The 16,874-nt window shown below is 45.0% G+C and overlaps 2 protein-coding genes across 10 annotated transcripts in view; one reads left to right on the forward strand and one right to left on the reverse strand.

The window, feature by feature from the left end:
• On the forward strand, positions 1–10,440 carry LOC112220401 (amyloid-beta A4 precursor protein-binding family A member 1). 5 transcript variants are annotated; one of them, XM_024382291.2, is made up of 13 exons: positions 1–433; positions 3,020–4,997; positions 5,348–5,539; positions 6,245–6,284; positions 6,458–6,603; positions 7,088–7,120; positions 7,250–7,333; positions 7,552–7,767; positions 7,923–8,102; positions 8,379–8,591; positions 8,874–8,993; positions 9,097–9,237; positions 9,475–10,440. In XM_024382291.2, exons 2-13 carry the CDS (start codon positions 3,093–3,095, stop codon positions 9,544–9,546), a joined length of 3,342 nt encoding a protein of 1,113 aa, XP_024238059.1. In that variant the 5' UTR covers positions 1–433; positions 3,020–3,092; the 3' UTR covers positions 9,547–10,440. The 5 variants fall into 5 exon arrangements, with proteins under 5 accessions (XP_024238059.1, XP_024238057.1, XP_024238060.1 ...); XM_024382289.2 differs by having other exon boundaries at positions 2–433; positions 3,020–5,003; XM_024382290.2 differs by having other exon boundaries at positions 3–433; positions 3,020–5,003; positions 7,555–7,767.
• Positions 10,162–16,874, reverse strand: part of LOC112220400 (tight junction protein ZO-2) — a 42,940-nt gene continuing 36,227 nt past the window's right edge. For 4 of the 5 annotated variants that reach the window (XM_024382284.2, XM_024382287.2, XM_024382282.2 and 1 more), the window contains 5 exons: positions 12,756–12,980; positions 12,128–12,229; positions 11,737–12,027; positions 11,433–11,518; positions 10,162–11,255 (listed from right to left, as the gene is read on the reverse strand). In XM_024382284.2, coding sequence (XP_024238052.1) covers positions 11,090–11,255; positions 11,433–11,518; positions 11,737–12,027; positions 12,128–12,229; positions 12,756–12,980 — 870 coding nt within the window. In that variant the 3' untranslated portion in view covers positions 10,162–11,089. The remainder of the gene's footprint in view (positions 11,256–11,432; positions 11,519–11,736; positions 12,028–12,127; positions 12,230–12,755; positions 12,981–16,874) is intronic. The other variant, XM_024382283.2, reaches the window with a different exon arrangement.

Raw genomic sequence — 16,874 nt, forward strand, 5'->3', positions numbered from 1 at the left:
GTAGCCCACAGCCTATATATAGCCTAGTATATTCTGATAAGAGCAGGGAGCGAGTGTCCTTCAATAGCTTGTTTTGTGTGGTTGACACCGTGGTGTGGATATTTTGCTTAGTTTACACAGGTGTTTCTCAGACCCAGGGGTAGAATTGGTGGGCTCTGATATCTCACTGCGCTCACGAAAAAGTGGTGCAGAGCACACAGCAGTGTTGCCTACGAAGAGGCGGAATACGGCGGGTGCAGCTCCGTAAATATTATGTTGAAACACAGCAGTCTTTTAAAGGCGCTTTGTGCGTCGGTAATCCGCTCTGATGTCACGATCAGGAGGAGTTGACCGCTCAGGCCTAATCCATGCAAATTGTCTGAAGGTACAGAGGGACCAGCAAAAATGGTGAAACGGATTGTTACGCGACCAACCCATTCATACTGACGAACAGGTAAAATTATTTTTATCATCCAGAATATAGGGCAACAATTAACATGACAGCGACTGGCATGTCGACCGCATTCCGTCGGTAGTATATAGATTGGAATGGAATGAATGAAGGTAGGAGGTTGCGCCGATTATTTGACCACGAAAAGCAGCTGGCAGATGGATAATTTCATTAGATGTGTCACATTGTACAGCCTTTCATCGTCGTCGGACATTCAGACAGGTGCCTGTTTTTTAAAATATGACGACAGTCCATTCGTAGTGCAGTTGTCAATAACAAAAATGTATTATTTAACCACAGGATCGAGCGCATAAATTACAGTTTGCTTTCCTTTTGGGCTGTGACACAGGATGACAGAATCGGGAGAGCGCTTTCTCATCCCATAGAATAGTGACTGTTCTGTCCGGACTCCGGACATATCGCGGTTGAAAAGCCACTTTATTGCACATAGGCCTATAACTAATACTGAACAAAATATGAACGTAACATGCAACAATTTCAAATATTTTACTGAGTTACAGTTCATATAAGGAAGTCAGTCAATTGAAATAAATGCATGAGGCCCTAATCTATGGATTTCACATGACTGTGCAGGAGCGCAGCAATGGGTGGGCCTGGCTCCCCAGTGGGTGGGCCTATGCCCTCCCATGCCCACCCATTGCTGCGCTCCTACACAGTCAGCAATCACAATGAGGTTTTCCCCACAAAGGGGCTTTATCTCAGACTATCCCACAGGTAAAGAAGCTGGATGTGGAGGTCCTGGGCTGGCATGGTTACACGTGGTCTGTGGTTCTGGCGTCATGCCAATTGCACAACCCTTCAAAACTTCAGACATCTGTGGCTTTGTGTTGTGTGACACAACTGCATATTTTAGAGTGGCTTTTTATTGTCCCCAGCACAAGATGCACCTGTATAATGATCATGCTGTTTAATCAGCTTCTTGATATGCCACACCTGTCAGGTGGATGGATTATCTTGGCAAAGGATTTTAGAGAACATTTTAGAGAGATAAACATAATGTGTGTATGGCCATTTCTGGGATCTTTTATTTCAGCTCATGAAACATGGGACCAACACTTTACATTTTGCTTTTATATTTTTGTTCAGTATAGTTTTAGGAAATGGCAATTATTTGTATTTTCTATTTTAATTTGTCTTATATAATGCTGGCCGTCAGTGCAATTGTATTGCATGCATAACATAGCCTACCATTGGGCTGCTTCCAATGAAAAGAATAGTATTTGTCGCAAGGTACCTGCTGTCCCACCCTTTTCATTTCCTCACGTTCAGGCATCTTTTTAAAAATGTCCTGCCTGCGGCCATGAAACGTGGGATTTGGATAAGCTTTAGTCAGTCATCACACCACCTGGCTTATACATTAATCCCATCCTGCTGAAACAACAAACATGTCATCAAAATGTAACCAGTAGACCTATTGCTGCTACATGTAAACACTGTTTTAACATTGGCCTTGTCTCGTGTGTGTGTGTGTGTGTGTGTTAGGCTAGTGTAAAATCAGTGAGTTAATGGCTTGGTTAATCCCCTCCCTGGGGCTTTCACTGGAGCCCTGACAGATGGAGGAGCAGTACACAGGTCACAGCTCCCTCCGTCGGCCCGGCTGCCTGGCCCATGTTGCCCACAGCCAGACCATCTGTGACCCGGGCACTGCCCCCCAGGTGCCCGCCCAGTCAGCAGCACCAAGCACCGGGGAAAGGGCATAAATCGAACATATCATCTGCACTCTGTCCTCCTCTCTGTCTGTTTCTGCCTGCACTAAGATTACTTTTCATCCTGAGGTTCTGCATTAACTTCTGCCCCTAGTCTCCACTCAGCTATCCAGCTGTTATTAAATCTGTACATTCTCTGCTTTCTGTATCCATCCAATTTGCATTTGAGCTACTCTCATTAATTCATAAAGTATAGAAGCCTATAGCTCTTAAAGCTACAGAATACTGTACCTGCAAAATTGTGAAAGCTAATCCTATACTATACTTTGAAATCAGTATACTGCTGCTGAGTATACTGCATAATCTATCCAGAGTCCAGACATCAATATTCTGTACACTGAGCATACAGTTCAGGATTCAGCCCAGCCTCCTCTCTTTCAGGTCGGTGGTGTTGGGGCTTTGTCCTTCCTACTCTTTAATGCCAGCTGCTGTGCTGTGGTGGTGTGGTGTGGTGCTGCTGCTGGGGCAGGGAGAATATACCTGAGATTAAACACACCCAGATGAATCGCATGAGATTTGGTTTTTCCCTGGAGAATAGGGAGCCCTGCAGCTTCTTATCTGTCAGTGTACATTCTGTGTCTGTGTCTGTGTGTGTGTGTGTTGTACTATGTAGATGTGTGTGGTATTGGCAAATCTCAATCTCAATATTTTTATTTGACCGAAATTGAGGATAGAATTGACATTAAAATGGATTTTGGGTGAGTGAGACATACTTCATAACCACAGTGGTGCTCTATCACTCTATCACTCAAAACACAATCCCATTCTCCTGTTTGTAGACATGCCTTCCTGACCCTGCTGTTTCATCCAGACCCCTGAACTATGACCTATCTGTTGTCATGAATTTCCTGTCTCCCTTCAGGCAGTGCTGTGAGTGGTGTTTCTTTGGAGACGGAAGGACCATGTTCTATATGTAAACAGATTACAGCAGAGTGATGAGCCACAAGCAGCAGGGGGAGCAGCTAGGTGATGCTGTGGGGGAGGAGCAGAAGTCTCCAGCTGCTCCCAGAAACAGGCATCCCAATGGCACAGCAGGAGGAGGCGGAGGAGAGGGTGTCCCTGTCCGGAGAAGTTGGAGACCCTGCCAAATGCTCGGTCAGGACGGGCAGGATCCTTATCTTCATCACCACCACCATCATCATCCCTCTATTCCGCACCAAGGCTCGGGCCGCGGTCCCCCACGGCACCATAGGCGTTCACCCTCAGGGCAGGGCCTGTCCAGCCAGGGGGAGGGAGTGGCTATGGAGCCTCCTCGCCACACCCAGCCGCCCCGCCCTGGCGTGGCCCGCTACCGCCGCCAGGGGGAGCCCAGGGTCAGAGTTCACAGACGGAGACAGCCGCCGAGAGACATCCAAGAGATCCACGACCCGCCATTTCCACATCATTGGTCATCTGACGCTTCTCTGACTGAGCAGAGTGACATGACTGGTCCAGCAACAATGAAGCAGCAGCACCTCATGCACTCCCCTCAACCCCACCACACACAGGACAGTGGAGCACCTGACCTTACTGCTGGTACTCTTACGCCAACACACCACACACCATGTCCCCCTGCACCTGATATCCCCCCTCAAGAGCTGCTACCACCCCTTACCAACAGAGATTCTCCCCAGCCTCAGGAGGATGAGGAGAAGGAGGAGGAAGGGTGCAGCTCATCCATAACTCAGTCTGTTAGTGCTCAGAGTGGATCTGACATCCAGACAGACCTAGAGTGGAACCAAGAGCAGGGGGGCCATGGACAAGGGGACCTAAAAGACACAAGTCTTGGAGAAGAGGACAAAAGAGAGAGGGATTTGGGAGAGGACAACCAGGAAGATGGAACAAATGGCCACTGTTCTGACACTGATAGTGCTGCCTCTCTAAGCATGGAGGCTCCGTCCCTGAGCCCACCTCCTCGCCAATCACCACCTACCTCTCCATCTCCATTCTCGCCCCCTCCACTTCAGTCTGAGCTCTCGGACCAATGTAGTGATGAGTTTAGCCCAAGCCCCACTCACGACACTGACATAATGCCTGACGATGAGAGCTGCACTGATTCTCCATTGTCCCATTCCGAATCTTTCACCTTTACAGACTCGTATCCAAAGACCTATGCAGAATTTTATTATGAGTCCTACCCACAGTCAGAATCCATCACAGAATCCTACACAGAGCCCTACGCAAAATCCTACCCCCAGTCTTTCCCCGAACCCTTGAAATTAATTAATTATCCAGACTTAGACAGAGAGCTCCACATGAGATCTGAGGCCGACCCTGATGAGCCATATGCAGAACCCTACCCAGAGCCCTATAGTTGTAGACAGAGGGAGCATGTTTATAAGGGAGCTACAGACACTGAGCCACCCACTAATCCACAACCCCATGCCTCCTGGCCAGGTAGGGAGGTGGGGTTACCACAGACCAGCCCCCCTTGGCAGGGTCGCTCAGTTGGCTCAAGACTGCACCACTACGATGACACTACGTCTGATGGGGAGGGTGACAGCCTTAAAGAAAGCTCCAGCTCTCAAAGCCTGGGGCCACCTCCCAGGTATGTGCAGGGTGAAACCCAGGCAGAGTATCCCAGCTCTGGGCAGCCTAGTTTAGGCGAGTTACAGGATGAGCAGGCCAGGATGGAGCTCAGGCTTCCAGCGGAAGGCCTTTCAGAGGACAGTGTCAGAGGATCAGGGAATGCTATCTCTCTGGCCATCAGGGACATCCGAGAGGCCATAGAGGAGGTGAAGACTAAGACGGTGAGATCGCCCTACACTCCTGACCAGCCCATAGAGCCTGTGTGGGTGATGAGACAGGAAGTCAGTCCTACTGAAGAGGAGTATTCCCCACAGCAGCCACCGGGAGGCAACGTGAGTGTGAGTATGAGGCAGCTCTGGATCACTATGGAAATCATTGGTTTGAAGTGTTTACATAGTTGAGTTGCATCAGTGATCATTGCATCATTGATAATAGTGAACAACTCTATGGGTGTGTGAGAATGGGGTCTGGCCAGGTGTGATATAGTTGTTTGTGTGATGTTGTCATTTGTATGTGTATGTTTTGTATTGTTTAAAATAAAATCTTCCAACAAAAAAATTATAGTGAACAACTCAGTGGCAATAATGTTATTTACTCTGATCTGTTTAAATGTGCCACCAGAAAACATCAATAATATCATTAACTGAAGTTTTCTATATGTATTTCTTAATCTTTCCTACAGCCTGTCTCTCAGTCACCTTCACACTATACCCAAGTTCCAGCTCGCGACACAGTCCCAAACCCAGCCCAAGTTCTGGGGCAGGTCCCAGAGCCCGTCTGTCCTGTGAGGGCAGAGTCCTCCAGAACACACCAGGTACAGCACAGGGAGCATAGAGAGCAGAAGGAACCGCCTCGGCCTCCATCGATTGAGGAGGTAAGTGACTGCTGTGTTTCAAATGCGGTTGACGTTTTATCATGAGTCTTGTACTGGAGGCAGAACCGAGCGATTTCTCCTTAGGCCAGCTGGAAAGTCAAAATTGGCTATATTGTAAAAATTCATGAGAACAAAAATCACTTTTTGTTCTTAATTTAAGGTTGAAGGGATACTTTGGGATGTTGGCAATGAGGCCCTTTATCTACTTCCCCAGAGTTAGATGAACTCGTGGATACCATTTTTATGTCTCTGTGTGCAGTTTGAAGGAAGTTGCTAACTAGCGCTAGTGCAATTTCGAAGCAGAATTAGCGCAATGGCTGGAAGTCTGTGTGCTCTCAGATACCCATAGACTTCCAGTCATCGAGCGAATTCTGCTTCGTACTGGACACAGATACATAAAAATGGTATCCACAAGTTCATCTGACTCTGGGGAAGTAGATAAAAGGCTTCATTGCCAAAATCCCAAAGTATCCCTTTAAGGTTAGACATGGGGGTTAGCAGTGTGGTTAAGGTTAGGGTTAGGTTTAAATCAGATTTGATGACTTTGTGGTTGTGACAGCTAGTGACCACTCTGCAGAGCTGCCTCTACAAGATTCATGATGAACACACTACTCTGAAAAGAGATGACTGAGGTTTAAGGAAGTGCTATTCTATAGTTACTGTCAACACCATTACTGATGTATAACAGTAATATTCCAATTTCAGATCCGGCGGAGTATGCCCTTCTTTCCCTCATATGTGGAAGGTGAGTGTCTCAGTTCTTGGAGACAAAGCTTTATTGTGGTATAAAGGAATTCTAATAACATTATGGAACAAGTCAGGAGCAGTGGTATGTTTTCACTCAAATCTGATTTACAGACATTGTAATTTCTGATGACTATTGATTGTATCCAGCCTCAATGACCGTCTTGTCTATAGTCCCAGGGCCATGTGACCCAGAGGACCTGATCGATGGCATCATCTTTGCAGCCAGCTACCTGGGCTCCACCCACCTGCTGTCAGAGAGGACACCCACTAAGAGTGCCCGCATGCAGCAGGCCCAGGAGGCTATGAGCCGTGTCAGGGTGAGAGTCACATGGGGGTCATATCAACTAGGACCCAATTCTCTTCCCTAATTTTCCTTTTTCAATCTTTTAAATTACCACTAACAAGGAGGTACGATTTTCATAGATAATAATTCTCATGTCCTTAGATTCATATAATTATGTGCATTACATTTTTACTGAATAGTTATTGATAGATCTGCCAAATAACACTATTTCATGTCCATAAACAAGCATTGAAGAATGCCTAGGCCATCTGTCAGTTAGTGTATGTTGTTAACATGCAGTCTGTTTCTTGAGGGGTGCTCATATCACATTGATAAAGGGGCAACTTTTGAGGATGTTTGCCTTATAACCTCTGGACCAGTAACTTTTGTCAGATGTGATAGACAGCTGACATCACACATGCCCCATCTTACTGTTCTTTACTAAGCACTCTTTTGATCGCTCTCTCTGGTTCTCTATCTCTCTCTCTATCTATTGCTTTTGCTATTCCATACGGCAGACCGCCCAAAAGCAAGCTAAACACAGAAAGAAGGTACAGTGACAGTGTTACGGCTGTTTGTTCTGTGTCTTTTTATTATTATAACCAAGTCGTGTCTGTTATTGTTGTGAATAAAGTCTCATGTTGTTGAAATGCTGCTCTCCTCTCTCCCTAAATGTGCAGACTGAGGATGAGGTTCCTTCCTCCACTGAAGTGGATCTCTTCATGTCTACACAGAGGATCAAAGTGCTGAACGTAGACACTCAGGTAAATACTGTATACTATTCACCTTTACATCGACTCAAGGATAGCAAACACTATGTTGCAGGTACCAAACAATCTATAATATTAGTAAATCCAACACTACAAGTTATCAAACTTACCTCTCACCAGTAGTCACTGCTACCACATACACATACTATACTGCCAAACACCTCTCTTTCCCTATACGGCCACATAACCATGTTCTTATCCTGTGTTCCTAGCAGGAGTCCATGATGGACCTGCCCCTGAGGACCATCTCCTACATTGCTGACATAGGCAACATGGTGGTGCTGATGGCCAGGGGGAAGATGGTGCGCTCCAGGAGCGCTCAGGAAAACTTGAACCAAACCACTGACCACTCTGACCACACCAACAGCCCTGCCCGTGACGACCTTCCCCAGTACAGGATGGTCTGCCACGTGTTTGAGTCAGAGGATGTAAGTGTGTGTGTGTGTGTGTATGTGTGTGTTTACAAATGATCTGTTTGACTCAGACACAAGTGTGTCGATGTAGGAATTGTGTGACATATGTGATATGTGCATATTTTTGTATTCATCAGTCATGTATGATGCCTCTCCTTCTCTCTGTCCAGGCCCAACTCATAGCCCAGTCCATTGGCCAGGCATTCAGTGTGGCATATCAGGAGTTCCTGCGGGCCAATGGAATCGACCCAGAGGACTTGAGTCAGAGGGAGTACAGCGACCTGCTCAACACTCAGGACATGTACAACGATGACCTCATCCACTTCTCCAAGTCAGAGAACTGCAGAGACGTGAGTCAACCACTAGGGGGCAGGCCAGTGCTGTGCTTGATTGATATGGGATTTTCGATCTATAGTGGATATGTCAATTACTTTTAATACAGTACGAGGTAGACCTATAATACACGCAACCTTTCTTGTTAATGTAACAAATAGATGCACAAATTTCATCCTTATTGCAGTCAGAATGCTAACTAGAACCATGAAGGCATTCAAGTGAACATAGTTGCATTGACCATAATTGTGTAAGTAGTGGTATATCATACTGTTCTGTGTATCCTACCTCAGGTTAACATCGAGAAGCAGAAGGGAGAGATGCTGGGGGTGGTCATAGTGGAATCAGGCTGGGGCTCTATCCTGCCCACCGTCATCATTGCTAGCATGATGCATTCTGGGCCAGCAGAGAAGTCTGGTCGACTCAACATTGGTGACCAGATTATGACCATCAATGGAACAAGTCTGGTTGGACTGCCCCTCTGCACCTGCCAGAGTATCATTAAGGTCAGTGTTTTTCCTTCTCTCTTTTTGGGTTTCCTTAAGTCTTTTTCCACAGTATCCTCTCCCTTTCTGTGTCACTGGAGCCCAACTGTGCATTTCTGCTGAAAATCAGATACATGGTTGTCAACCTTAATCTAGTCTGCCCCTCTGCAAGCCAGCACACATTGAAAACAATTGACTGACTGCTTGACCAGGCAGTTCTGCAAGCATCTGCATGTCTTTCCCTCCTCTTGGCTGTTAACTCCTGTTACAATCCTCCCCTAAATATCCATCTCTACTCTCCAGGGTCTGAAGGCCCAGTGCAGGATCAAGTTGAACATCGTCAGGTGTCCCCCCGTCACCATGGTGCTGATCCGCAGACCAGACCTCAGATACCAGCTGGGCTTCAGCGTACAGAATGGGATTGTGGGTACCATGACAATAGAAACCAATACAGATGTCCCCTTATATATTTTTCTAACATAATTGTAGTTTTCTTTATCAGCTGTTTGTGTCCCTCTCTCTACAGATCTGCAGCCTGATGAGGGGTGGCATTGCTGAGAGAGGGGGGGTCCGCGTCGGTCATCGCATCATTGAGATCAACAGCCAGAGTGTGGTGGCCACGCCTCATGAGAAGATTGTTGACATCCTGTCTAATGCAGTGGGAGAGGTATGAGAAGACACTTAACAGCTAGAATGTACTAGAATGTACTACAGTCCAGGGTTGAGTCAATCTATTTGAACTCAGGAAATTTAGTAATGAGTTGAAATAATCCTAATTTAATCTGTAAATGGTGCTACAATTAATTTCTGGGATTTTATTGAGTTGAGAACGGTAGGAAGCCTCATGTCCGGCTGTGCAGCATGTGTCTGATCATGCAACCTGTGTTGTTTCTTTGTGCTGCAGATCCACATGAAGACTATGCCTGCAGCCATGTACCGTCTGCTGACTGCCCAGGAACAGCCAGTCTACATCTGAAAATGCTGTTCACATTAAGAGGATTTACTTCCATTGTATTTAATTACATGCATTTATTTATTAACCATGTATTCATTGATTTTCACATTCTCACTGAAATGCTTGAAATGTTTTTGTTCTTCCCCATTTCTCAGCACTGACTTGCCTTAATCTAAATCCATTTTCATTATACATATGAATGACAAGTGCATCTGAATGACAAGTGCATCGCTGAAGGCACAAATTAATTTACCAGACAGAGTATAAATGTGATGCGTTTGATCAATAACCAAAGAACTGAATTTAATGTGCATATTTAAGAAAAACGAGCAAGGAATACATTTGGTCTTTCAGGGTCCTATGAATGTACTATAATACTACACATGCAAACAGTCTCCATGGGGGCATGGAAACCAAAATATGAGCTTGTCATTGGACAAAAAAAAACAACACTTAAATTCAGGCTTGCATGTACAAATATGTAACTCTGCAAAGCAAAGGCAATGTCCTTAGATGTTGCAGCTATGCTATAATTTGCACCGGGTTGAATTAACTCCCAGAAGCCATCCTGCTTGAGCCAGCATTAGAAATATCCACAGCACTGTCACCTTTATTTATAGAATGAACTAAGACAAGTGAAAGTAAAGTTATTTATTTGTGTATTTGTTTGAGAAAGTAAAACTCCCTACAGTCGATTTCAGCAGCCTGAGGAACATGAATAAAAATAGTAGAGGAATACAGACATGTAGAGCAAAGCAACAGACATGTTAAAGACAGTAAGAGTCACTCTCCTATACACCATGGTAAAAAACAAAAACTTATATACTGTATATGCCATAAAAATGTGATCGTCTCAGGTTGTATGGATGCAGCTAATACAGAAGTAAACTGGCATGTTTTGCCCATCACCTCTGAGAGCCAAGTGTTGACTGCTTGTTTGTTCTTTCAGTGATCTGACACTGATACACTTTCAGAGCTAAAGGCACTTTGTATGTGCTGATCTCTAGTATTTAAGGAGACAAAATGTCCAAGTGTAGAGTAAATCAAAAGGGTATGCAATGCATGATTTAAAAGGATAAAGGCTAGATTCTCCACCACTAGCAGACCATAGAGCAGCAGTAGACAAAATATTCTGTCCGTCCAAATACATTTCTATTAATGTAACAAAGAATGCTTAAGATGTATAACATGTATAAAGATAAATATATACACAAATGTAAGGTTTATATTTATTTTAAAAGACAGGGTACTCAGACTCCATTGGTCTGGGCAGATATGACCGAGGGGTTGAGGGTGAAGATCAAACACTACCCATCAGGGTAGACATTATGAGGTTGGGAGGTTAAAATGCCGATTCACCATCCACATAGTGAGGCAAACAAACAGTCAAGGTAAGGACACATACTTGGTTAGTGGTCACAAGGAACGGGATATATCCTCCTGCCACTGGGTCGGGCCAAAGATTCGGATAGGCAACCGTAACACTAGGCTGTTTGAGTGAGCACAGTGAGGGCCTCGCTGATTGGGTGAGAACGGTAGGGTGTGATAGGTGGGTCTGTCTGTCCTACAGCTCAGTGTCTTTGTATTTCTGGGGGTTACTGTAGTAGCCTCGTCTGGTCTGGTCAGCCAGCTGTCTGCGGTACTCTTCCTCATCATCGTCGAAATGACCCCTACTCTCAGAGTACGGTGGCCTGGAGGATGGGGTCTGGGGCTCCGGGTTAGAGCTGGAGCTTGACACAGAAGAGCGAGAGAGAGAGACATTTTCATTCATTCTGATTGTTGTGCATCAAGTCTGTAAAAAAAAAAAAACTTCAACACATCCTGAACCCAACCTATGACAGGCAGTGGAAAGTTCAGTAAAAATGCTAATTTGTGTGGTGACAGATGAGGTTAACATACAAACTTACCCTATTGGCTGTGGGCGGTTGTGGTTGGGCTTTGGTAGTTTCACTGGGACTGCATAGATGTCTGGGTGCTTCTGGGCTATTTCCAGCTACAGTCAGAGATCAGGAGGAAGCCCAGTTAAGTCAAAGCACATACATTAAACTAATAAGGCAACATCCACACTTGAATATACCTTTGGGTATATGCAATGCAAAGTTGACCAGAATATGACATGATTACACTCAGAATGCATGGTGCTGTAGCTCTATTAGTTTCTTTATGAAGCATTACTATCTATACTTAGTTTCCACTATCAGTAGTACTGACCCGTGCTTGCTCAGCCTCCTGGAGCTCCAGCATCCTCTGGGCTCTGGCCAGGTGGTCCATCTTTTCAAAGGCCTTCACCTTGCCCATGAAGGAGCGGTTGGCCGGGTCCTCTCCCTCCGGGACAGCGTGGTCCTCAGATGACTGGTTGAGTGCCCTCAGAGTAGGCTTAAGGGCCACGGTGGGCTTGAGGGCAACTGGAGGCGGGGCTGACTTGGTCCCCCCGGCAGTGTCGCTGCTAATGGTGCTACTGGAGTGAGAGTCATAGCCCCCGCGAGACTGCACCCTCACCTGCTGCAATAGAAGAGGATAGTAAGTCTTATAAGTGCAAGATGTGGGTCAGAGTCAGGGTTCAGGGGATTGAGAGGTGATGGTGGGCTTCAAGGGGTCTCACCTTGGGGGGCTCAGGGACAAAGGAGGGGGGTGGACTGGGGTCTCTCAGCCCCTCTCTGCTCCCTGATCTCCTCATATGTGGTATGGGGGCAAGATGGGGTCTCTAGAGAGGGGAGGGATGTACATATACATGTGTCAACAGACATACATGCGCAAAAACCAGACTAGTTCAACACAACTAGTCAAGATATTTGACTGACAATGGGAGATTCACAGATTATTGGAGTATACTTAAAGCTGCAATATGGAATTTTTGGGGCGATCAAAATTCACATAGAAATATCAGTTATAGATCTGTCATTATTAAAAACAAGTAAAAAGCGTTAGATCTGTTCTTTGTGTGCTATTTCTATGCTTTCAAGTCTTTAGTTTTTAATCTTTTACTTTCAGTTTTGTACACCAGCTTCAAAGTTGAAAATGCAATGTTATAGTTATGAATAAGATTCACAGCATTTTTGATGGTACTTATGTCACTGAAATTAGGGCAACTATTACATTTTAGCAACCAGGAAATGGCAGAGCAATTTCTGTACAGTACACCTTTAACAGGGAGGTTGATAGACTGGCATGTCTCTGTCCATCTCAGACACTGAATGAGCGTGATAGTGATTGACAGTAGTAAAGCCCACCTCTGTCAGTACGGGCTCTGAGGAGCGGCTGATTGCCGACACCGGCTGATGGGGCTCGTCCATTGGCTCGTCCAGCTCGTTGTCGGTGTAAGCCCCGCCCTCATCGGCTGTGTCGTCGTAGTCACTGGTCAGCCGGCTGTCCATGCTCAGGTAGTCAGCGCTCATCGCTGACAGGTATGACATGCGGTCGTCATGGATATCCAGGTCCTCCTCCGAGCCGTCCAACTAAGAAACACAGAGACAGAGAGATGCAGGTTGGTGTTTCAGAAGCTTGTGTTTCAGATGTAAGGAAGTGGATGGCGGCAAATTTTTCACTTTTAAACTCGGACAAAACAGAGATGCTAGTTCTAGGTCCCAAGAAACAAAAGATAAACAGAAGTTAATCTGACAATGATTCTTGATGGTTGTACAGAAGACTCAAATAAAACTGAAGGACCTCGGCGATACTCTTGGACCATGATCTCTCTTTTGACGAACATATCAAGACTGTTTCAAGGACAGCTTTTTCTATCTTCGTAACATTGCAAAAATCTGAAACTTTGCCCAAAAATGCAGAAAAATTCATCAATGCTTGTCACTTCTAGATTAAACTACCGCAGTGCTCTACTTTCCGGCTAGCCGGACAAAGCACTAAAGTAACATTAGTTAGTGCTAAACACGGCTGCTAGAATCTTGACTAGAACCAAGAAATTTGATCATATTACTCCAGTGCTAGCCTCTCTACACTGGCTTCCTGTGAGAAATCATGTGAGAGATGCAGACTCGGTCTCAACTTTTAAGTCTTCATTGAAGACGCATCTCTTCAGTAGGTCCTATGATTGAGTGTAGTCTGGCCCAGGCGTTTGAAGGTGAATGGAAAGGCACTGGAGCAGCGAACTGCCCTTGCGTCTCTGCCTGGCCGGTTCCCTTCTCTCCACAAGGATTCTCTGCCTCTAACCCTATTACAGGGGCTGTCACTGGCTTACTAGTGCTCTTCTATCCCGTTCCTAGGAGGGGTGTGTCACTTGAGTGGGTTGAGTCACTGACATGATCTTCCTATCCAGGTTTGGCACCCCCTTTGGGTTCATGCCGTGGGGGAGATCTTCGTGGGCTATACTCAGCCTTGTCTCAGGGTAGTAAGTTGGTGGTTTGAAGATAACCCTCTAGTGGTGTGGGGGCTGTACTTTGGCAAAGTGGATGAGGTTATATCCTACTGGTTTGCCCTTTCCGGGGGTATCGTCGGACTGGGCCAGTGTCTCCCGACCCCTCCTGCCTCAATGTCAAAACAAAGTTTTTTATTTTTTACATTTTTCCTAATTTAAACTGAAATATTACATTTATATAAGTAGTCAGACCCTTTACTCAGTACTTTGAAGAAGCACCTTTGGTAGTGATTACAGCCTCGAGTCTTCTTGGGTGTGATGCTACAAGCTTGGCACAACTGTATTTGGGGAGTTTCTCCCATTCTTCTCTGCAGATCTTCTCAAGCTCTGTCAGGTTGGATGGGGAGCGTCGCTGCACAGCTATTTTCAGGTTCAAGTCTGGGCTCTGGCTGGGCCACTCAAGGACATTCAGAGACCTGTCCAGAAGCCACTCCGGCGTTGTCTTGGCTGTGTGCTTAAGGTCGTTGTCCTGTTGGAAGATGAACCTTCACCCCAGTCTGATGTCCTGAGCAGGTTTTCATTAAGGATCTCTGTACTTCGCTCTGTTCATCTTTCCCTCGATCCTGACTAGTCTCCCAGTCCCTCCCGCTGAAAAAACATCCCCCACAGCACGATTCTGCCACCACTATGCTTCACTGTAAGAATAGTGCTTGGTTTCCTCCAGACGTGGCATTCAGGTCAAAGAGTTAAACCGTGGCTTCATCAGACCAGAGAATCTTGTTTCTCATGGTCTGAGTCATTATAGTGCCTTTTGGCAAACTCCAAGCAGGTCGTCATGTGCCTTTTACTGAATAGTGGCTTCTGTCTGACCACTCTACCATAAAAGGCCTGATTGGCAGAGTGCTGCAAAGATGGCTGTCCTTTACTATAAAGGAGGGGCTCATGAGACCTCTGAGTCAGTGGTCTGGCAGAGTGCCTTGGTCTCATAACGTGCGCTCCTGACAGAGTTACCTCTCGTTCCAGTGCTTTTCTGAAGAAAAAGGAATTCTCCGGTTGGAACATTATTGATGTTTTATGTTAAAAACATCCTAAAGATTGATTCCATACATCGTTTGGCTTGTTTCTACGACCTGTAACGGAACTTCTTTAGTTTTTGTCTGAACGAAATGCTCACGCCTCATGAAGATGGATTACTGGGCTGAACACGCTAACAACAAGTGGCTATTTGGACATACATGATGGACTTTATGGAACAAATCAGTCATTTATTGTCGAACTGGGATTCCTGGGAGTGCCTTCTGGTGAAGATCATCAAAGGTAAGTGAATATTTATGGTGTAATTTCTAACTTTCTTGATTCCAAAATGGTGGATATTCCTCTGGCTGTTTTGGGTTCTGAGCGCTGTTCTCAGATTATGCTTTTTCTGTAAAGTTTTTTTGAAATCTGACACAGCGGTTGCATTAAGGAGAAGTATATCTTTAATTCTATGAATAACACTTGTATCTTTTATCAATGTTTTTTATGAGTATTTCTGCAAAAATCACCGGATGTTTTGGAATCAAAACATTACTGCACGTAAGGCGCCAATGTAAACTGAGATTATTGGATATAAATATGCACATTATGGAACAACACATACATGTATTGTATAACATGTTCTATCAGTGTCATCTGATGAAGATCATTAGCAGCAGCGCCTCTTCAACCTCAGGAGGCTGAAGAAATTCGGCTTGTCACCAAAAGCACTCACAAACTTCTACAGATGCACAATCGAGAGCATCCTGTCGGGCTGTATCACCGCCTGGTACGGCAACTGCTCCACCCACAACCGTAAGGCTCTCCAGAGGGTAGTGAGGTCTGCACAACGCATCACCGGGGGCAAACTACCTGCCCTCCAGGACACCTACACCACCCGATGTCACAGGAAGGCCATAAAGATCATCAAGGACAACAACCACCCGAGCCACTGCCTGTTCACCCCGCTATCATCCAGAAGGCGAGGTCAGTACAGGTGCATCAAAGCTGGGACCGAGAGACTGAAAAACAGCTTCTATCTCAAGGCCATCAGACTGTTAAACAGCCACCACTAACATTGAGTGGCTGCTGCCAACACACTGACTCAACTCCAGCCACTTTAATAATGGGAATTGATGGGAAATGATGTAAAATATATCACTAGCCACTTTAAACAATGCTACCTAATATCATGTTTACATACCCTACATTATTCATCTCATATGTATATACTGTACTCTATATCATCTACTGCATCTTTATCTATATACATGTATCACTAGCCACTTTAACTATGCCACTTTGTTTACATACTCATCTCATATGTATATACTGCTCTCAATACCATCTACTGTATCTTGCCTATGCCGCTCTGTACCATCACTCATTCATATATCTTTATGTACATATTCTTTATCCCCTTACACTTGTGTCTATAAGGTAGTAGTTTTGGAATTGTTAGCTAGATTACTTGTTGGTTATTACTGCATTGTCGGAACTAGAAGCACAAGCATTTCGCTATACCTCGCATTAACATCTGCTAACCATGTGTATGTGACAAATACAATTTGATTAAAGGTTAGTGATTCATTTTATCTATATTTCTGCTTTTTGTGACTCCTCTCTTTGGCTGGAAAATTGGCTGTGTGTTTTTTGAACTTGGCTATGACCGAACATAATCATATGTTGTGCTTTCGCTGTAAAGCATTTTTGAAATCGGACACGACGGGTAGATTAACAAGATGTGCATCTTTCATTTGCTGTATTGGAATTGTTAATATGTGAAAGTTACATATTTCAAAAAAATGTTTTTGAAATTCGCACACTGCCTTTTCAGCGGAATGTTATGGAGGGGTTCCGCTAGCGAAACGCCTGCCCTAGAAATGTTAATGGAAACAGGATGCATCGGAGTGCAATTTCGAGTCTCATTGCATAGGGTTTGAATACTTATGTAAATAATCTGTTTTTTATTTTTAATACATTGGCAAAAATGTCTAAATGAATAAGACTATCGTAACAAAAT

This window comes from Oncorhynchus tshawytscha, linkage group LG20, assembly GCF_018296145.1.
Source record: "Oncorhynchus tshawytscha isolate Ot180627B linkage group LG20, Otsh_v2.0, whole genome shotgun sequence".
NCBI classification, from domain to species: Eukaryota; Metazoa; Chordata; class Actinopteri; order Salmoniformes; family Salmonidae; genus Oncorhynchus; species Oncorhynchus tshawytscha.